We start from the raw sequence: 23,680 nt of genomic DNA, 5'->3' as shown, positions 1-23,680 counted from the left end.
ACGCGTCGGCCTCGGGCAACGCTTAGGTATTCCAACATGCACCTTGTGATCTGGCAGTGAATTGTCATCTGGGCTGAACTTCTTCCAACCTCGTGCCAACTTTCCCTCAAGCACCAATCCCTTGATCAAATCCAAATAGGCTACTATACTACTACAGACCAGTATACATTTAAACAAATACAAAACACAAATCACCACCAATGTCATATTATAGATGTTCGATATTGTTCCAAGCTAACTCTACAATTCATATACAAAATTATAATCATCTTAGTAGAAATGCACAGAGGTGCGATTACGATATTCATGCACCTAACAATGGTTGGCCACTCAACACCCTTACTATAAAAAATAGTAGCCCATGCTCTAAACTACAGAAACGTGTGGTGGAGATTTACTAAATAGTTAAACATCTCGAGAATATCATTTTTGTTTCTATGTTGCTGCCAATTATGTTCCTCATAATACAATGCGATTTTGTCCAACAATATTAATCATCGTATATACGTATCAGGTCATACCACTTTGTATCAAGTCCAACAATATTACTTGTAAATTCTAAATATGGTCGAGCACCATTGCTTCCATTTTTGTTGCATCATCTATTACGCTCCCGCTCCCTTGATCACATCATTTGCCTTGTCTCTATAAGCCTCTTAGTCACAGTGGAAGTGTGAAGCCAAACAGACAGTTGGGTATGTCTGGTGACATTAACAATTTTGACAACCACTCTACGTTTGCATGAGACAAGCCTATTGTCTAATACAAAGTTGGGGTACATTGTCCATCCAAGGTCACAGCTCATTTTTTAAATGAATCCACCAAAACCATCCGATATAAAGTTACGGACAAAAAAAAAATGTCTGTGATGTACAATTATACAAATATCGATGTAGTCGTGTGGGGTATGGAATACAACGCCATCACATATAACCAACCCGATATGTTTGGATAACCGACGCCTGATAACAAAGTGTTGAGTGAATAGGTTTGAAAGGACCAAAGAATAATAGTTACAAAATTTGACAATCATAATGACTTCGATGGTCATCGAGGACTCTTTTAAGTTTTGAGTCGTTGGATTGAAATTCCAACTCTTGCATTGCATATAGGTTTTAAGTTTGAACATGCAAAGTAAATATTGAAAATACCAGTGTTATCCGAGAATGCATTTCCAACATAATTTGACTTGTCCCAAAAATGGAGACATCCTAGAAACCCAGAAACTTCTAGATTCCTGTCCCTTGGCTTCCATAAAATTAATGTTTGAATTTTCATTGTGTTTGACTTCCACTCTCATGTAAACTTTCATTTTAGATTATTTAACACAAACATCATATTAAGGCCCTATTACGTATATAAGCATTTTTTATCCATGTTTTCACATGAATATTTAAAATTTCCCTTTATATTTTCATTTTTTCTAAAATTTTTATATAGATGTCCTCATTGTCGTCCCTTGTCATATACTCCTTTAGGAAACAAAAATCCATCTTGAAAACCCGTTTCCCTACTCCCTTGTCCCTTGTTCTAGAAACATGAGGTTATCCAGGAATGCATTTCCAACATAATTTGTCCTGTCCTAAAAACGAGGACATCCTAGAAACCCAGAAACTTCCAGATTCTTGTCCCTTGACTTCCATAAAATTAATGTTTGAATTTTCATAATGTGTTTGACTTCCACTCTATTGTGAACTTTCATTTTAGATTATTTAACACAAACATTATATATTAAGGCCCTATTATGTATATAAGCATTTTTTATCCATGTTTTCAAATGAATATTTAAAATTTCCCTTTATATTTTAATTTTTCCTAATTTTTATATAGATGTCCTCATTATCGTCCCTTGTCATATACTCCTTCAGGAAACAAAAATCCATCCTGAAAGCCCATTTCCCTACTCCCTTGTCTCCCGTTACAGAAACTTGAGGTTACAAAGAAAATAAGTACAAATCAATATATAGCTAGCGTTCGAACATTTTGCAACGCAACAATAAGTTGCAACCTCTCGTCTAGGAGGTCTTGGGTTCGAGTCTACTCATCCCCGTGTTCATACTGGCTCCAACCAATTACCAATCCAAAATATAAATATAGCTAGCTAGTTTGTTTGTTCGAATTTTAGTATCTTTTTCAAAGTTCATTTCAATATTAATGAAAGAGATAGCTGATTCAACTTTTGTGTATCATCTAATTATACACCCCATTGATCTGAAATGTGAAAAACAACAAAACTTTTTTTAGCTTTTTAAAAGTCTAAACTTTTGGATTTAGTTTTGTTCATATAATAGTTAAAAATGATTATCATCTTTTATGTATTCTCTATTTTTGCACTTGATGCACTCTAAAGTAAGAAAAACAAAAGTGGCACCCTATGTTTGAAAAACTATTTCACTTTTGTAATTTAACATTGGGATAGCCAACTATCAAACAAAAAAGGTTAAAAGAATAAGGGGCATAATCTATTTATTCTCTACTTTTGAATTTTCTGAGACCTAAAGTAAAACAATTTAAAAATAAATTATGTCTTGAACCCCTTGCATTATGTTCATCTAATTGCATTGCACCATAATTTAGTTTAATATCATTGCATTGTCATTAGAAGTTCTAATGCCATATGTGATAATAAGGTGGTTCAATATCTAGAACTTGAACAAGAAAGAATTGTCAAGGTCCATTCATTATGACGACCCATTTATAGAAATTCGCTACAAAGATACAATCGTACAACTTGGTTATCGAATTGTCATTTTTGTGCCCTTGAATTCCATAGCACCATTATCAAATCAAATAAGCATTTCCATCACATCCCTAACCAATGAGTTGGATTAAGTAGCAATTTGACGTTAAAACTAAACTCCACATTTATGAGATTGTTGGGCGACATTGTTGAACATAACATATTAGTGGCCACTATAACATTGAAGGTTGTTTGTAAATCTCTATAGCCATGACATCCTATTTTTGCATTGACTATGATGCCTATTGGCAAATTAGAGTCACGAGTTCATCTTAGACTCCCAACTCTTTGGAAGTGTGATTGAAATAATGCAAATGGAATATCATTCTTTCCAGCTATTCTTATCTTAAGCAAGTAAAGACCAAAGTCACAAATGCACAACTTGCATATGTACCAAAAGGAGAGACAAATTTGAGGATCATTGTCTTCTAAAATAAAATACTCCGAGCTAAGATCATTATGGAGCAAATGAAGACCCTATGGATCTCATAAAGATACAACATATCCTAGATGGGGAGACAAACATTTGACAACATCCACCCATCAATATTATTGTGGCACATGTACAGGACTCTTACTTCCTCCTAGTTATTAATTGTCCAAGGCACTGCAAAGATGTGCAATTTTAATTACATCATCAAGAGATTAAAAGAGTTTAGCATTGAAAATGGGGCACAACAATCACACGTGTGGCCATGTTTGTAGGTATGTAGGGAATCGATTAAAAACTATCCATGATAAATGCACTAACATTATCCTAGATAGACAGACGAACAATTGACAACATCCACTCATCAATATTATTGTGGCACATGTAAAGGACTCTTACTTCCTCCTGGCTATTAATTGTTCAAGGCACTACAAAGATGTGCAGTTTTAATTGCAAATCATCAAGAGACTAAAAGAATTTAGCACTGAAAATGGGACACAACAATCACACGTGTGGCCATGTTTGTAGGTATGTAGGGGAATCAATTAAAACTATCCATGAACAATGCACTAAACAACATGATCAAAATAACTAGCCCTGACATGTACTCAATGGAAAGGATGTGCATGTATTTATCTATTGTCCAATAAGAAATTTATCAAACCTCCCAAGAATAGATATACAATGTACTTCAATCTCTTAAAGAGGATGATTGAATTGCAAGAACCCATCCAACTAACAATCAAGAAATGAAAGGGGTGAAGGAAACTGTAATGAGCAATTCATTTTCGTTTGCTGCAAATAGTTTCTCTTGATCATCTTCAGTCTTCACTATGATCAAGTGGTAGGTGCAAAGCCCTGACAGGGTTGTCACTGTGGCAAAGCTTGAGGTTAAGGAAGGCATCACGAATTATATTACAAAGATGTACAATATGTTGCAACGAGATAAACAATTCCTGTATTGTCATCTATTCAAATAAAACCTTGCCATTTCATTAATCATGTGGCATGTTACCATGTTTTGTTTTATTTGTTTGGGTTGTCTTCAGTTTACATCATGGTAGACAAAAACAATATATTATGCCCAACAAATTCAAAAGTCGAAGAATGAATTTTTTATAGGAAAACAATTCATGAGGAGATCAAATTAGGTTTCATGTAATTAGCCCGCTAATAAAGACAAATAGAAGGATCTACAAAAGAAAAGCAATTGGTAGAGGTATGGACTAGTTTACACACACAACCATCAACATGTTCATAGCTTTTTGTGGTTCATTTGTGATGCAGAGTGACAAGATGTTCCACAAGAATTCTTAGGCTATCACTATTTTGTTATGTTCTAAGGCTATCTCCTATTATTACTATTAGGCTATCAAATTTGGTCCTTTTTTCCCTTCAACCCTTCCAAGGTTGATCTTCTATTCAGCCTTACTCCTAGGCCCTCCTTAGAGTTCTTCTCCAACTAGAGTAATCTAACATTCACTTGGGTTCCAAACCCTTACGCCAAACCCTTCTCTCGGGCATCTTCCTTCACTTGCAACCAAGGATCTACTCAACAAATCATGCAAGATGTGTGTGAGTGCCCTCCATCCTTTCCATTAATCATATTGTTCACCTTGACCCACTTCGAAGCATAGGCAAAGACAACAACTATGTTTTATGCAATCAGGCCAAAAAAGACCTAAAACAATTAGCCCTCCTAATCAAATAATTTGTATCTTACTTCCAACTTCCCTTAACAACTCCCAAATAGACTCTAGATTCTGATACCCTTCTGGGACAAGTACGAAATTTCACAGTTTGGGATGTGGGCTTTGCTCTTGACTGGGTCAACCAAAAATGGGCTCTAAAGGCTTGAAAATCCTTAACCAGTGAGGGTTTGTTCAAACACTATTGAATTGGGTTGATTTAGGCTAAATAGCATTTGACCCACTCCTAAGAACGTTTAGTGACTTCAAAACACTAAAAACCTTGCACCCAACACACCTTACAACTTCTCTGCAATGATCATTTCCTTCCTTGACAGGCTTGTAACATCTTAATGCCAAGCCTAGGGCATCACGGCAAAAATCAGGGACTACCCATTTTACTATGAAACCAAATGCATTTTGTAGCTTACAGGGTAACCTAACATTCCCCAAAGCATCATGCAATTCCTACAGTAGAATGTTAGGAAAAACCCATGAGTTTGTGAAACCCTCACTGTGATTGCTTATTCAAACCATTCTGAGATGAAACTTTAATTTCTCCCTTCAACAGTTACCAATTGAATCCAAACCAAATGCAATTAGAAGCTATTTCGAGAGGCTAGCATATCATACCATTAGATTCATCAGTTCAATCAATCTTAGTCCGTCCAACCACAAGAAACAATAGAAAATGGTGAAGAAACTTTAATGAACAGCACATCAATCCTTTGAATTGTTTGCCAAATCTCCAAGTTACATCATACATCGACACAAATGCCTAAACATGCCCTTCCCAAAGTGTACCAACCGGAATTTTAACTATTGGACGTTGGAATGCAACTTTAAAGTTGTCACGGTGCAACTTTAACAACTTTCAACATTATGAAAACTTTTACATATTTGTGCAAACTAAGCAATATTTCCATCCAAATGACTCAAAACTCTGTAGTATCATCCAAAATGACAATATAGGCCCCTACTATCTTAACCAAGATTTGGTATGATTTGACCCATGTTGACCACAATTGCAATTACACAAAATGAGGTCATTACAACTAAGTAGACCCCAATCTTGATACAAAGCATGACAAATGAGTTGTAATGGCTTGGAAAATGCCTTATTACAATAAAAACAAAAGAAGAAAGAGTTGATCTGATGAAGGTACGCTCTGATACCACTTGATGAAGGTACGCTCTGATACCACTAATGAAGGTATGCACTGATACTACTGACGAAGGGCCACAACACCCTTACCAACTCACAACCAAGAATGCAACACTCTAGTCCAAATCCAAATCCACACTCTAGTAGAAACCTCCAAGATCTCAACTTGTGCTCGCAAGCCACCAAGCAACCTCCTTGTTTCTAAACCGCAGCCACTAGCTCTTCTCACAAACCTAATCCAAGATCCAAGTGTAAACTGCCTCACATTCGGCACTCTGTCTACACACTCACAACTCTACTACAATCCTGCTGTAAACTGCCTCACATTCGGCGCTCTGTCCACAGACTCAGGAAAACTCACTCTTCACTTCCTCTTTCTCTTTCACACCTTGAAGCCTTCACACTTTCACACTTTCAAGCTTTTTCCTTCCAAAGCTTTCACTTTTCCAAGCTACTCCTTGAGCTTCCACTCCTCAAGCTTCTACTCCTCATGCTTTCAGCTTTCCACAACTTCTCCTTCTCAAGCTTCTCCAAGCTTGATTTGAAAAGCTCATATGCCTTGCTTAAATAGGCACTTACCACCCCATGCATGGCTTATCCACAACCTTCTAGAATTCCTCCACAACCTTCTACAACTTCCATAACCTTCTACAATATCCACAACTTTCTACAATATTCATAACTTTCTAGAATTCTACCCACACACCTCGATAAATGAAATGACAACCATTTATTTTTTATTTTTCCTATTATGCCACCTATGCACCTTGAAAATAGAAATCCTCTTTTTCTTTCTTTTCTCCTTTTTCCCCTTTTTATTTTTTTATTATTTCTCCTCTAATTTTCGTCACTTTCTCTCTCCTCCAGATTTTTTTTTTTTTTTTTTTTTTTTTCTCAATAATTTTCCCATGCAAGATGCTCCTACATCATGATCCTTGATCAACCATGATTGGAGAGGGTGCTCCCGCACCAATTTGCTTGCGAGTAATCTGAACAGAACTTACATAATAATTAAACGATAATATTCAACCATGAAGTCAGGGGTGTCCAACAATTGCAACACCATATCAAGACAAGGGGAGTAAACTATAATAATCCTTAGCTGATTATAACTTTGACAAATTCAAGAAATTTGACATTTTGACAAACACTTTGCAAGCTAACTCAATATTATGAAAAGTCTCTGTTGTAGTTGCATTCAGAACACACATATATGGAATTCTAAAATAGTTTGAACGCAAAAATCATAAGTCATGATGCAACCAATTATGTTGAACTTCAATGTTGAAACTTAACTATCATTTGCACTACCATCCACCTTTATTGAATTCAAATTTGATTGCTATCGCGCGTGATGGCAATTGGAATTACAAACACAAATATAATTATGAAGAACCTGATATCCGGCCAGATTTAAATATGCAACCACTTGTAATGAAGAATTCAGGCCTCCTGCAAGTGACGTGGGTATATGAATGGACTCACCACCTTGCAGTATAAAATACAGTCCCAAATAAGAGCACTGCTGCTATAATATGAAACATAAGCCTTCAAGCAAATCACTGACTTCCTTTAACAGCAATGCCAAACAAATTCCCAAAATTATTCTTCTCCATAGATACAATATGAACACTAGGAGATATTAGCAAATAGCTTTACCTCAGCAACTATTTACAAAGCAATTCCAAAATAACTCTCAGATTCGAATCTACAATACTTCAGCTGTAGATCCAATAGAACAACTCAGAATTTAGACCCTTATACTTCAGCAAGGGCAGAAAAATCAGAACTCAAAAAAAGCCACAAAGGCATCAAAAGCAAGTAAAATATCCAAGCATGTATTTCCCAATGAAATGAGCTCTCTTTTATAATCTTTTGTTGGCAAAAGTTTCCTAAAAAACTCCACTTCAGAAATTGTAGAAGTTTCCCAAAAGAACTCAACACTTGAAACTTTCCAACATACTTTTTAGAAATATCTCTTAGTGTTATTATTATAATAATATAAATATCATTATAATAATGCAACTTGATGATTATTGAATAAATAAGAGCTAATGCAATTATTAACCTTATTTACTGCAGGTGACAACCACCAAAGCCACCCACTGCACGACCAAAAATAGCAACTGCCAAAAATAGACTTACTAAAACTAGTCAATCCACAACTAGGACCCCCAAAACACCCTGTCAGCTCACAAGGGTCGCTATGATGAGCTAACTCCATCAACTGCATGACCTTGCAAAAAAAGGGGACATTACAGTCCTCCCTCCCCAAAATTGCTTGTCCTTAAGCAATCCAACATCATACAAGAACCTCCACCGGGATCCCGTAAGAAGCAATTGATGTCCCTGTACTCACTGGACCAACTGAATGCCAATACCATCATCAAAACCAATAACATGACTTGCAATATAGCACCAAATACTTGTGCTGGTGATGTAAAAGTCAGAACATCACTAACAGACAAATCCATAGGAGATCTCAACACACTCTCCTTCATTATACCTACCCAATCATCCTACAAACAATCCAGCGTACCCAATGCAAATCCTGAACATGAGTCAAATACCAATCTGTAAATACTCATCACAGTATAAACCCTATCATCGGTATGATCATCTTCATCGACTTCCTCATGAAGCTATTACTCCCTAGATATCACATATAACAGATTTATAGCAGCATCAGGCAACAGCTTCAACATTCACATTTACTCTGGCACATTATTTAGTTTTGATCATTTTAAAATATAAGGAAACTTTAAGCTTTGGATTGGAAAAGCATGTTAGTTTCAGGATATTGTTTTATGTATCCTAAATCATACATTAATAGACGAGATTACGGTTAATAAGCATTTAGTCACTTTGAAGGATAAGTGATTTGGTTGAAATTAGATCCTGCATATGAGCTTCTTTTTTATTTAGTCTCATAGTAGGATGGCATGCAGCCCTTCCAATGTGATCTTTGTTTTCCAATGACTAAACTAACAGTGTTCTGACCATATTCTTTACCACATCCACTTCATTATCACTTACTTGATGAAAAATGTAGCAGATACATTCTGGCAAAAATCGAACATTGGCTGCTTCACCCCAAATCAGGTAGTATAAAGAAACTAACAGTAGCTTCTTTTCTTTCTGTAAAGATTCCACGCTGCAAACAAGGATGATAAATGAGATTAAACATGCAAATTATTATGATACTAGAAGAACAGAAACAAAAAAATAAACTTACGCAAATTTCCAATTCAATTAATGGCATTAAGTAAGCACATACTTATTCCACACTGGATGAATTCCTAAATACTCGCACCACTTGACATAATTTTCCAAGGATTTATTAAAAACATTCTGGATTGCAGCCTCATCTACCTTCTGCATCAATCAAAAGAAAGGTTTCAAGGATGATATACATACCATAAAGCTCTCAAACTTAATTTTTTTAATTTTTATTTTGGTTTGAGAAATCATTCAAGCAACTTACTGGTTCTGCTTCATCTGGAATGCCCAATCGAACCTGTGCATTTGAAAGCAAGTGAATAATGTGTTCACGCTGATTACTTGTGTTGTCTTTCTGCATTTCCAGCCACCATGCCAAAAGTAAGGAGACATTTCCAAAGGTATGTGAAAAATTAGATATAACTTCCAAACAAAGGGCATTCCAACATGATAAATAGCATCTGCATCAAAGTTTGATACAAAAACGTACAATGACAACAAGGCAGGCATAGCCTGCATGGTATCTTCTCCTTGTTCCAAAAACAATGTATAACATGATGATAAATAAACTAGTTTGTGCTCTTATTAGCATTAGCTCTTTATTATTTGACTGTTCTTTATTCTAAAATGTTAGTTTACAGATGCATCTGCATAAGAATTTGCCTAATAAAATGACAGTCAAACAGCCATCAACTTTAATGATATCACAAGCACTAGATTAAATTTAAAGGCCTAGAGGCCATCACAGCCAAAAAGAATACTGACTCCGTGATGGCTCTAAGGGTGTCGAATTTAGACATTAGAAAGGACATCATCAGACATAAAAAAGGTTAAAGGCTTGTTATTTAAAATTTTGAAGTATAGTCTCTGTTGAATAATTTATGTTCTTCGAGTATAAATACCCTTCCACCCATTGTAAATCTGCCAACTGAAACCATATATTGCAAACCAATTCCTTGTCACAATGTCAAAGCACTAAATTGAAAGAACATATACATAAGTTTGTGTACTGTACTGGACTAAGGTTATTACAAATCCCCAAAGTAAAAACCCATCCTCGGTGCTGTGTAAGAATAGGAGAAATTCAGTTGAGTAAATACTTCAAAGTGACAAGACAACTATGAGAAGGAAAAGCAGTAGATCAGGAGGAGATTCTTAAAAAGAAATACTTCAAGATTAAGTTAGATAGAGATAAGGGCAGAAACAGAAGCCCCACACAGTGTAAAGTATAAGATATGATAAGATAAACTTATTAATATCCAACAAGAGACCACAAGGGTCTAAGGGACTAGAAAAAGTGCAACAAGGCAACCGCCAGCAGTGGGAGCACCAAACAGTGTCTGCCGAAAGAACTAGCAAGAAAGCAAAGGAAACAATGCAAGAAAAGGCTAAAAACTCCCCACAAGCCCTGTCTTGAGGAGCCACAAACTCACTGATTTTGAGTTTGAATTTAAGGTAGGACATTTATTAAATCTTTGCGAACAAGCTGAGCAAGATAGTTAATGTTCAGGGGACCATATCGCTGATGCCAGAGACTGCTGATAGAAGATGATTTTGTTGCGAAGGCATGCTCAAGAGAGTCACCTATATCTACAAGTTTGTATAGACAGTGATCCTCAATGCCAACAGCTACAGTAGTTTGTGTCACACGATCAACAATAAAACACTTGCGTGCACTAAATGTTGAGTATAAGAAGGTATATATATAATTATTTTTCTCATGTATCACATTGAGAGGAAGAAATATTTCTTCCTTAAATTTTATCGATGGTGCGCCTTCGCCAAGGGTCACCACTTATAATAATGTAATATAATATAATAATTATACTATCATATAATAAAATATAATTATTATATTATGAATCATAATATAATAATTACAATACAATAATCTAATATAGTTATTGTATTATCAATCAATAATAATTACATTATCTATAATTAATTATATCTTAATCTCCCTCCCACTCATTAGTGCAACATATGTAAAAGCATCAGGGAATCTATGCACTTGTCTTTCTTACAAAACTCTCTTCAAGTTATGTCCTACCCTACCTATATAGCTAGGGGGGAGGCGGAGGGGGGCTACCTAAAACCATTGTTGCCCTACCATTCTAGCTGAGGAGAGTTGATTCTTCATGCACTAGGCCAGTTACACAAATAAATGCACCTTCTGATATTTATGTATCTACACGGCCTAGGCCGGTCCTAAGTGAGTCAATCCTTCAAAGAACACAACCGGGGAGCTCTAGTCGGATCCCACCTACTATAATGATTCCACCCCACTTAAGTTTGAAAGGGGCACCCAATAAAGTAAAAAATATTCCCTCCCACGGAACTTAGAATAGTAGGAGAATAATATAATAAGGTCCACCCGTCATGATAGAGATTGACCATGCATGCAGAGGCCCTTCCTTTATAGTTGTGTTGAATAGTGATCTGCTCTGGCTAATCCCAAGGGCTTGATAATCAACTTTCTCTTGACTATTTGTTGATGGGGTGGGATGTAAGGCCCATCTTTATTTGCTCACGTTCCTGCTAAATCAGTAGTTTTGCCCTACCATTCTATAGGCCCCTACTATTATATGCAGGAAGGTGCTCACTAATCTATACATAACATGCCCACAATTATGGAGTCCCCCGGATTCATATATAGGCAAAGCCTATTATTGTGGGAGCCTTATTATATTATTGATAGAATAGCCCTACAGTAACAACTATGATGGGCCCCTTGCACAACGATCCCATATTGTGGCAAGTGGGATGGGCCCCTCCCTGTAACCTTGCATCACAACCATTCAAATGAGGGTTAACCTTATAATAGGTCGGACTAGGGTAGTCTTCTAGTAGATCTTTCCCTATTCTATGGCTAAGATCTAACCCATATAAAACCATATTAGCAACCGGGACCAGCTGAATGCCCTATTATTCTATTATTTGGCCTAACTATTTCGTCAACTATAATGGAGAATGGTGCTTTAATTAACTTACCAATTTCGGAATGCCTACTATTTATAAGGGTTGTTGTAGCAAAGTCCAAGAAATATAGTGGCAGGAAGGCCCAGGCTCAATTTGGATTCCTCATCTTAGTCTCGCCCGCAATTCAATTCTAGTAGGCCCATTACCTTACAATAGTAGGGGTAGGGGTAAGGGAACTGTTCTGTTGGCATTGCTATGGATGAAGCAATGGATCCAATCCACCCCTACTATTCTATGTGGCGGTGTGTGGTTGCCTCTTCCAGAATGGATCATTGATAGAATAAACTGTTGAGGAAGCAGCAAAGGGTGTCGTAGCCTTTTTTGGGGTGGCAATAGCGTGTATTCAAACAGTTGAGCTTGTTGAGTCAATCGTTTATGTTGTTGGCTCAACAACAGTTGATCCGGCACCAATAGTGTCATTAGCATTATTGTATTGCACCACCACCCTGCATTTACCCCCCTATAGATAAGTTGTAGGGCGTGAGCACCACCAATAGCAGTTTATGTTGCAAAGGTAAAGGTGGTGAATTGAAAGGTAAAGGCATACAGCCATTGCCTTGCTTAGCCAAAAACCTAGAGAACCAAAAGCATTCAACAAGAAAGCAGTGCAAATCGATCAAGGGATCCAACAGCAAAGAGAAGGAGATTCATCGATGTGTTATTCGGTACGAATTGGTTTTCTGGAAGAATCTCTAGGAATCATTGAAGGGCGGCCCGATTCGATGTCTGGGAAAAAGATTCACAATGGATCTTGACAATTCTTCGGCTTCCCCTTCTTATATTGAGTCATTGAAACTACAAAGGACATTGTGCGAAATTAGAAGCCTTCTAAGGAGAATTGGGAATTATTCTAATGGCCCTAACCCACTATTTTAAGGTAAGGGGCCCGATTCTCCTAATCGGTAGATCCTATTGGTCAAAAGGAAGTCAATGATGTGATTATAGCCGATTTAAATTGTTATTGATATCATTATGCTCCCACCTAGGTTGATCATTCAAATGGTGATTGATATGACGGATTCCTAGGAACAACCAATCAATTCAAAAAAATTTGGGCAAGATTGCCATAGTTGAGATAATAGAGGTCATTTTTTGCTTAGCCAACCCTTGTGTTGATCGGTCTTTGTTGCGGCCACTCTCCAAGTGTAGTGGAAGGAGAGGAAAACTCCTCATCTTGTTCATTGGGTTCCCTCCCTGTCTAGGCAAGCTGGCATAGATAGGTTTGGGCCTGATGACCAGCCCCCTTTCAGCTTATTAATGAACACCCGGTCGGAACTTGAGTATGGAACTCTAGGAGGGGAACAAGTATAGCCGAGAAGAGGGTTCTTATCTGTTGTTAGTACGTGCATTTTTTGGTGCAAAAGTTTCTAGCTTGCTTATATTGAAACTCAGTTCATAAATAATTACATTATCACAATAATTAAATTATCATAACTATTTATGTTATCTAGGTCATCTTGAACGAATTCGACCATAGCTACAATAACATCAACACTCCCTCTTAGCTAGGGAGGAATCCTTCTTGATAACTTCTAGTTCATCCTCCTCATGCTATCTTCAACAAGCGACTTCCTATATGTACATAGTACAAGCGAGAAGACGATACACATTAATTATGTGTTGCGTTATGATTAACTGATGCATTAATTGACTCATGATGGCTGATGAGTAAACTAAAGTGATAAAACATTATTTTATATTAATCGATACATTTACTATAATCAATGATGGTAGAGAACATATATTTTGTTCGATTAATTTAATTTATTAATGATGGATATATATCTAAATTGTTATGACAAGTAAATAATTTATTAATGTCTCAAATAATATCTCAAATTATTTGAAACATTATTGTGCATTGGATATGTCATCCTCATAAAGCTAACTTCAACACTCCCTCTTAGCTAATGAGGCTTTCAAATTAGGTTTAGGTCATAATGACTATTGTCATTATGATTCAACATAAATATCATAATAAATAATGTCCTCAAATATCACTTTATGTGATATTGAACAGTAGACTGTCATGTCCTTGGATACCACTTTATGTGATATTGAACATATTATGTTCTCAGATACCACTTTGTGTGATATTGAACATTATGTTCTCGAATACCACCCTATGTGATATTGAACATTAAGTTACGTCATGTTCTCAGATATTACCTCATGTGTTATTGAACATTAGATATCTATCATTATGGCTTGTCCTTCAAATATCGCCTCATGTGATATTAACCATTACATATCAACCATTATAGCATGTTCTTCGGATACCACCTTAAGTAATAATGAACATGATGTTCTTCAGGTACAACCTTAAGTGATATTGAACATTTGACATCTACGATTATATTATGTTCTTCAGATACCACCTTAAGTGATATTGAGCATTAGATATCAACCATTATTGTATGTTCTTCAGATAACACCTCAAGTAATATTGGACATAATATTCTTCAAATCCCACATTAAGTGATATTGAATACTAGATATTTGCCATTATATAACATGCTCTTTGGATACCATCTCAAGTGATATTCAACATGATGTTCCTTGAACACTACCTTACATGATATTGAACATTAGATATCTACCATAATGAATTTTAATAAGAAATTAAAATTACTTTGAGACATCAACCTCCATTGTAAGAGTGTCACCTCACAATGAAGGTAACAATGTACAAGTGTCTTATCATTGTAGGATTGTCACGTCACAAAGATATTCATATCACAAGTATGAAGAAAGTCATGACGGATTCTCTCACATGGTGTTGTCATGGCATCTCACACATGACATCTACCATGAACTTTATCAAAGAGTGGAACAAGGGCTTTCACCTCAAACTTCTTTCTTGCAAAGAAGAATGCATTACAAGGGATTGCACCTTGAACTGTCAAACCCTCTGAGTTTGATATCAACCTTCTAACCTCCTCATCCAAGGTTGCCTCAGATAAACTCCTAAACTCCCTCTAAATCTAATATCAACCTTCTGACTACATTGCAGCAAGTTGTGTCTTAATTCTTCATCCCATGTGACTTTCACGCTAGATGCATCAAGCTCTTCTCTTAAATGCTCCTCGAACCAACAAGTATCCATCTATCTACAACCTAGATGTCTCCATCCTATAAGTTTTAGTCCTCTGACTGATCACTGGAGAAGCCATCTTGAGATGTTTTACTCCCTCTAAGTCAATTGAAGCAAATCCTTTAGTTTCTCCATCTAAAGCTCAAGTTCTAACCTCTTTGCTCTTTGTGAAAACTCTAATGGATTTTTAGACCCCCCTGAATGTTAGATCCTCCTTTGAACAATACTTCAACTATGACTTTGAAATACACAAGTATGCAACTAGAACAGCTTCAATAGACCGATATAATTCCAAGGTATTAAACTTCCCAACACTCTACTTGGTAGATGGCACAAACTCCAAGTTGCAGAAACACTGGAAAAGCTCTCCGTGTAATATTTGGCTCCCCAACATGTTAATTTTCTCTACTTAAGTGCCAAAATAAATACATGTAATCTAGAATTCTCAAGAAACGAACTAAAATAATATCTAGCATATGAGAAGGGGCAAAAACAGTTTCCCACAAGTTTGAATGGGTAATCATAGGCAATGATATCAACTATAAAATCATTAGAGAAGATAGATGTATTTGGGTATGGCACTACGCGTTTGGACCTTGTCACAAGACATTGTGCTATAGACTTAGCACCTTTAAGAAGAAGACAATGTGTTACTACTTCATGAAGTGGATGTAGTAATCTTAGTCAATTATGTACGCAAACCTCACCTAAGGAACGGCCCAAGATGACAAAAGTTGCACAAACGTTGGAAGGAGAAGGCATGGTAACTTGTTGGCAAGATAATCAATATTGCCTCAAAGATCTCAATGGGCTAAGAATTCTACATATAACCAGGAGGCAATTGAGCTTTCTGCTGAAAGATGATTGTATAGTTTCTCTGATTTGTGATTTTTACGCATTAGTAATTCATTAAATATCATTATGACAAATCCAAAATGATTCGTTGATAGCATGAGTTTATCTCATAACTAGTTAATCAATTTATACAAATTTTGGGGCTCCTATATTATCATTTATTTGAAAAGGAAGTAGTTGGTGTGTATTTGCTATGAGCCTCCAAAGCAAGGGAAAAACATATAAGTTCTCTCAACAACAAATAATCTCTAGTTTAATGTAGCATAGGTTTTTTTTCCATATGCAAGTAGTCATCTGGAGGCATTATCAATTTGGACTTGGTGCTATGGAAAAGGGAAGCACGGATTATATGCAAACAAAATTTGGCTTGTGAATGCTATAGGCAGAAATATAACTCTATGTAGTACCCCCACTTTATTCTTTACAACATGATTTTGTTGTTGGGAGTCACTTTTGGGACAATGAAAAACCATGTTCGGGGAATTAAATCATCTCATAATTCAATTTATTTTGAGGGAAATATATCTGAGTTCTTAAAATAAGTAATTAATTTAATTTATTTATTAAAGTCTCAACTAATATTGTGTATGACTTTGAAACATTATTGTGAATCGGATATGTAAGCCTCCTGAAACATTATTATGTTTCACTTGAGACAGTGAAACACTATGCTTTGATACTAATATTATAATTATACTATTATATAATATAATTAATAGTATAATATAATTATTGTATTATCAATTATATAATTTTGGTCCTTGCCTTCAATTATATATTATCAATTATATAATTAACAATTATTATACTTTGATCTCATATTTTTTGCTTTGTTAATATCGGTTGAAATTCAATCTCTTCTATTGTAAATTTTAAACTCATACTCTGAACTTGATCAACACTATTTGGAAGATAGTGTTCTAGATACTTTTTACTTTTTGCTTCTATAATCAGTTGATTAACTATCTTTAATAGAAAAAAATTATATAATCAAATCATAATATAATAATTACAATACAATAATATAATATAGTTATTATATTACCAATCAATAATAATTACATTATCATATAATTAATTATATCGTAATAGTTGTATTTCATAGTAATATAATTATGTCATCATAACTATTTATGCTATCTTGGTCGGCTTGAAGGTTTCTGACCATAGCAACAATAAACATCAACATTGAATACCACATCAAGCAGAGGAGGATGTCGCGTGATTTGACTCATTGAGAGTAGGTTTACTTTGATGTCAAGAACACTTGTCAACAATAGTATACTCTTCACCTTCTCCAAATATGATTGAATCAATAAAGGGAGAAAATTCAATAAAGCAATCGTGCATGTGAGTGAAATGCGGAGAAGTACCAAAATCTATATACCAGGTAGAAATTTTCACATGGTCTGCAGGTATTTTAGACATGTAGGCATAAAAGTCAAACTCAATAACATTGGCTTTAAGTCAGAAACCCAATTGCAACAATATTAAACAAATGGCCATATTTATGATAATAGTTACAATGAACCTTATTCCTCTTTGGACCATCTTAAGACTCACTAGAGCCCTTATACTAAGATGAACAAGATTTTCCTTTATCCTTGTGAAAGGATTTACTTACAAAAGCTTTGTCAAGAGGACGAAGTGGTACTGCTACCAAACTGTTGTTTCCAACGATCCTACTACAAAAGATTGGTGCACAATTCTGAAGATTTCACATCAACATTAGTGGAAGTAATGTTGAGTCTCCATAAATTTATCATAAGATTTAGGTAGACTCTTCAAGATGATGACTACCATATCTTCTTCCACCATTTCCTGATCAATAGCTTCAAGTTGATTTTGGATGTCCTTAATCTTCGTGAGATGCTTCCGTAGGGACATGCGTTCATCCATCATACTGGAGAACAACTAGTTCTTTAGAAAGAACGCTCGGCTCTTGTCGGATGTCTCGTTCAACTTGTTTATATGCTTCTAGATGTTTGATGTTGACTTGCCAAACGGAATCTGAGGCAATTGATCATCTATGACAAAGAGCTTGAGAACTGTGACAGCTTCTCGATTCCAGTCATTAAACTTGTCAAAGTCTACTATATGAGTCTCTATTCCCAAAACAAACGTGTGAAAGCAGCAATATTTGAGCATATGATGCTACCAGGTGTTATAATTTTTGTCATTGAATTTATGATTGACTTCAACATTAAGTTGGCCAATGACATATGGGCCTTTGGCTTTTGCTTTGTATCTTGGATTTGATTGAATAAATTTTTAACCCTCTTTTTCAAAAAAAAAAAAAAAGTTGGCCAATGACATCATCTTGCATGTTCCCCAATGCACAGAAAACGAAAAAATCGAAGAGACAATACCACATAATCTAAAATACGAATCTCAATGCAGAAAACAGAGGTAGATGCAAGTACAGACTTCAAAAATAATGACCCAGAAAACTCTGACAAAGACCTATAAGATATCCAAAAAAGCATAGAAAGTATCTGAAATCAAAATAATTTTCTGGTTTGTACAGTGTAAGAGGCACAGAAACTAAGACACCCACAAAATTTTAACAACCAAGTTAAGGTTTTGGAGACAAAATCTTAAGGAGTCTTTAATCAGAATAATTTTTCGACTTAAATTGAAGGGTCAAAACCCTAGTTGAAGATGCAAATACCCTAGGTGGCCATGAACAAACAAAAACACACTGTGCAAAGTTAAAATGCTACCAGATAGCCTTGTCTGCAGAAAAAATTCCCAGCAATTGCCAGCAACAAAGAAAACGAGCATTGAATCTGTTGAAATTCCTAGAAAAAAAGCGTTGTTGATGGGAGAGATGTCAATAGAAAGATGTGTCACATAGAGATGAAATGCCACAAAACCCAACAAAAAAAGGTCATGACAAACTTAAGGCACCGACTCGTCCAGGAGCAGATCGTGCAGGCAAAAAACACAAGGAATAACTTAGAATTTTAGAAATCATGTTCATTGCAGAAAAAGTGGGAACGAACTATTGCAGGTATATGAGACGATCTTAACAGTGATTGTTAAAGCTACAAACAGACACAGTCAAAGAAAAAGAATGCTTAAAAATGTCGTCGAGAGCAGGAAAAAAACAGGATGAAAAATCTACAAAAGAAAGAGCAGTAATATACAGTTGTGTGAGAGTAATTTTGGCTGTGTAGCTGTAGATTTTGACAGGTCTTTAATAACTGCTTTTGCACAAGAAAATCCTTTGTCAAAGGTTTTGATGACAAGATATGACAAAGCAAAGTTCTAAGCTTGGACTTAATTTCTCTAAACACCAGGAAGGCAATTATAAACTATGGGAACAAACAGTCATGAAAAGCATCTTTCCTATGATTGCCAAATGAAAATAAAAACCTTCAAGCATCAAAGCGTTCTGGTCAGATGCTTTTGTAAGAATCTGAAGAATGCAAAATAGATTACATAATTGCCAGAAATAATAAAAGACCTAAACAAGTTAATATGATTCCAAAAGGAAAAATTCTGTGTAACTCATGTTCATATTTGTCAGTAAAAAATGAACAAGTTACTCTGGTGTCCAAGAAAAGGTTCTCCGTGAGAACAAACCTGAAATCCAAATACATAACATAAAAGATCGAGAATATCCAACCCTCGCATCTTTGGCAAAGGGTAATCATCAGGTAGCTTTGCCAAATCTCGAAAACTGCTCAATGCTAAAACTGCAGCTCTGACCTGAATTTGTAACCACCATATGGGTTTTAGTGCAACAAAATGAATCTCAGTAGCCCTGAATCCATTTGGTGAATTCTTCTCAGCCCTACTAACTTAAGATATTAAAATATCTTGCTTTAAATGAAATAGTTTCCAACAACAAAGCAAAATATAGGGAATATTTAAGTATCCATAAAAACATTTGAATGAACATCATTACCTCTGGAAAAGTGGTAATAGCATTTGTTGGAGCTGGTGCATCCAATGGTATAATGTTGTAAGGCACTTCTTCAGTCATTGCTGCGTCTGCTTCCATTACTCTTCTCAACTGGCAAATCGAAAGGGCAACAATTAGTCATCTTAAAACACACAAAAAGTCTACATTAGTTTTAATCAGCCAGTAGTCATCGAGGTAAAAACCTTCACTGAGTACTTAAAGACATTTCAATTTTTATATTGAAATCGTTTACAAATCTTGTGCTTATTCAAGCAACAATATGAGACTTACAAGCTTATTCAAGTTCCTTACGAGCAACCACACTAGAAACAACAATTGGAAGACCAAGAGTCACAACTTAGAATTCCACAAAGATGTCCCGCTTGGGATTTGAACCAGGGTCTCCACAATGAGAACTCATTGCTTCAACCAACTAAGCTAAACCCCTTGGACAGACATTTCAATTTTTAAAAAGCACCTAATCAAGTAATAACAACATGCAGACCATAAATTAAGCTGCCTAAAAAGAGTGGGTAATTTGAACTTTTAAACAGAAAATTATTTTTAACCAAGAAATAATCCAGCTTTTTGTGGGTACTAAAGACAAATGTACTTATTTTTCAAATAATAATTTCATATATATGTACCTCTTCTGGGATCATACTTGTAAGCGCTTCAACTACTTCACCTAAAACCTTTAAAGTTGCATGAACTCTCTTCATTTTCACTGTTCTTCGCTCCAATCTGGAATGTATCTAACAATTAGGAAGGTATCTTATCACTGATTAAATGCAAAAAATTCAAACATGAGAAAATTGAATGCATAGTATGTATATTATTATTTATATGTTCAAAATATAATGTATGTTCCACCAATTTAATATATTTTACTTAATATATTTAAGGAGCATATAGTTGATTAAATATAATAATACTATCATACGATTAAGAAAAGTCCCCACAGAAGGGATGTGACCCTTCCCCCAGCAAAAGAAGAATATAAATGTCTACCCCAAACAGGGTATCAATCATGGAAAAACATAATTCTTATATTCAATGAACTACTCTAGACAGCAAACAGTATTCATATTGAACCCATGGTTGAAGACTCTGAAGGAGATAAAATATGATATAAATTATCTTGACAATATTCAGAGCATAAATAGCAGAATCAAAGGAAGAACAGTCAGCACCTAATATAGATTGCAAAACTACTAACCAGCAATTTACGTATACTTATAATATAAATTGATGAATAGCTTAGGCATCAACAAACATGATACTTTATCATTGAGTTGGAGGATAGATTATATAAACATATATAGTACACTGTACAGTTTAGGGAAGAAGTTCTGAGTCAGCATAGCAGTAGCACAGTCAGCACTAAGTAGATAGTATCAATAGAAAAGAACTATTTATTGACATTCCCGATTGGAGGAATAAGAAAGTAATGTTGACAGAATAAGGGGAATATATATATAATGGGTACTCTTCAAAGAGATGAATAAAGAAATTGTATCACAGATTGATTACCAATCAGATGGAAGATTGAGAGATTATTAATATGTTTCATGTACTCTTTAAGGAAGAGCAAGGAATTACTTATCTGCAATGCTAGTAAGCATTGCATGACAGTAAATTATACTTTTACATATCTATGTTAGACACTGATTTACATAATATTATAATATCAGAATTCTATTAGGGATAGATAATCCCTACATTGTTTAATATAATGGTGAGATCTTTAGTGATGAAGAAGGTAGGATGAAGCAATGCAAGGAATGGCGGCCTAAATCCCAAAAGGATAGTTCCCAAGATAGTGTAGGGATCAACCCTAAGAGCCTTGCGGGCATAGTCCCAATATAGGATAAGGCCTTGGATCTGTAATCTTTGAGAGAACCTGTCAAGTGGTCTCTAATCATCTTCGATTGTATTCAGACCTCCTCTTTCCTTATAACAATGTAAGAACAGGTCAAGCTTAGCAACAAGAAATAAAGATTGCAGATGAAATTAAAGTACTTAAAAGATAATAGAAATGAAAGATTGTCCCTATTTGTACCATATGTTTATGGAAATCAAAGCATTTTCTTATCGATTCAACTTAGGATGTAAGAATTAAGAATAATTTAAATAATAAATGAACTTACATTAACAGCGTGGTGAATATATTCAGTATTCGAAGGGCTATGAAGTAATGCGACAAGATTTAGAAGCAAGTAGAAGGCAAGTTACAGGAAGAAGTATTCAGTATAAGGCAAGTAACAGGAAGAAGTATTCAGTAGAAGGCAAAAGATTCCTAACCGGATGTGCTACAAAGAATTGTTATTGTTGATGAAGCATTTTTAGTTCACTTTGGTCTGTAAGACTGTTTTGTAATCAATTGTTTCAGTATCAAGGCAGGTAGACCAACTGGCAATGAGTCTCACTTGCAATGAGTAACCCAACAATGAGCCTTTGTAAAAATTGCCTGAACTGGTGTTTTTCACGTAAGTTTAGGTGTTTATAGAGTATGGTGCTTATGTGTCATCTAAATGGTTTAAGATTGCTTCAGATTAATTAAGGTTAGCAAAAATTGTTTTATGATAGTTGATTAGCCTCCCCTCTCACTTATCCAGACTGTTCAACAATGGCCTAATACTTGAATCACAAGTTTTTCTTCTCCTACTTGTTTAGGGTTGATAAGGATATTACACACAATCTCAACACATGCATAGGGAGGATGACACTTAACAAACAATTACAGACACGATTCTTGAGACATTACAGATTACAAGGCGGAGGTGGGAGCTTGTTTCCTTCAAGTCAACGCATTTGCAGGAGAATAACCCAAATAATTAGGTTGAAAATAAGTTATTCTGATACCAGCAAGTTTAATTTTTGCCCCAAACAAATTTCTTTAGTGTCATACTTGTCATACTTGCTGTCCAATGTATTAGCTACATGTTAAAAGTTGAAATAGCAGGCTTACACAATGATCTAATGTATTATCCAATGCCAATGGGAAACGAGATATAGCATGCTTCACTATTTAACAAATGCGTTACATGGATAGAAACAATCCAAAGACAACTTGTGATTTTAGCACATGGTACATACTCTCGAAGGTCACCACTGAATGCTCCAGACTGCAGCTTCTTCTCCTCCTCTTGAAATTCATCCACTTTATTTTTTTCTCTATAACTCTTGTAAAATTCCTGTAAACGGTCAATATCTTGGTTTCGATCGATCGTTCCCCCATCCCTCTTGGCACGCTTTTGCTGCAAAGCACCAAAACATGCAACCAATATTTAAAAACAAATGATAAGCAGACATTTCAAAGTGAAATGCAATCAGAAATATAATGGTGGGCATGTATACTACATTTTTCATGAAACAAGCACAACAGAATAAAAGACTAACATGAAACTGCCTCAAACAACTACATCTATACGGGATCATACCTTGATGACTGACATTAATCCAGTCTTGAATTGTAATACACCTCTTCCTTCACTAACAGGATCCAAGTTTTGTGCCAAAGAATATGCATGCTCGCACACTGCAAGATACTCAAACCACTTAACAGTTAAAAGCATTTACTTTTTCTCCAAATTCTTA

General features: G+C 35.4%; 1 protein-coding gene across 4 annotated transcripts in view; it reads right to left on the bottom strand.

Moving 5' to 3' along the window:
* LOC149541921 (callose synthase 9-like) overlaps nucleotides 1–23,680 on the bottom strand; it is a 185,758-nt gene that overhangs the window by 154,677 nt on the left and 7,401 nt on the right. For all 4 annotated transcript variants that reach the window (XM_089796976.1, XM_089796977.1, XM_089796978.1 and 1 more), the window contains exons 3-10: nucleotides 23,524–23,621; nucleotides 23,180–23,340; nucleotides 20,728–20,824; nucleotides 20,084–20,191; nucleotides 19,759–19,884; nucleotides 9,508–9,597; nucleotides 9,301–9,398; nucleotides 9,060–9,177 (exon numbers count right to left, since the gene is read on the bottom strand). In XM_089796976.1, the coding sequence (XP_089653102.1) occupies nucleotides 9,060–9,177; nucleotides 9,301–9,398; nucleotides 9,508–9,597; nucleotides 19,759–19,884; nucleotides 20,084–20,191; nucleotides 20,728–20,824; nucleotides 23,180–23,340; nucleotides 23,524–23,621 (896 nt within the window). The remainder of the gene's footprint in view (nucleotides 1–9,059; nucleotides 9,178–9,300; nucleotides 9,399–9,507; nucleotides 9,598–19,758; nucleotides 19,885–20,083; nucleotides 20,192–20,727; nucleotides 20,825–23,179; nucleotides 23,341–23,523; nucleotides 23,622–23,680) is intronic.

Source organism: Cupressus sempervirens, chromosome 8 (assembly GCF_028749045.1).
Source record: "Cupressus sempervirens isolate cs-2001-9-10 chromosome 8, ASM2874904v1, whole genome shotgun sequence".
NCBI classification, from domain to species: Eukaryota; Viridiplantae; Streptophyta; class Pinopsida; order Cupressales; family Cupressaceae; genus Cupressus; species Cupressus sempervirens.
The sequence above is the reverse complement of the archived record's forward strand: the minus strand, read 5'-3'. Positions and strand labels throughout refer to the sequence as shown.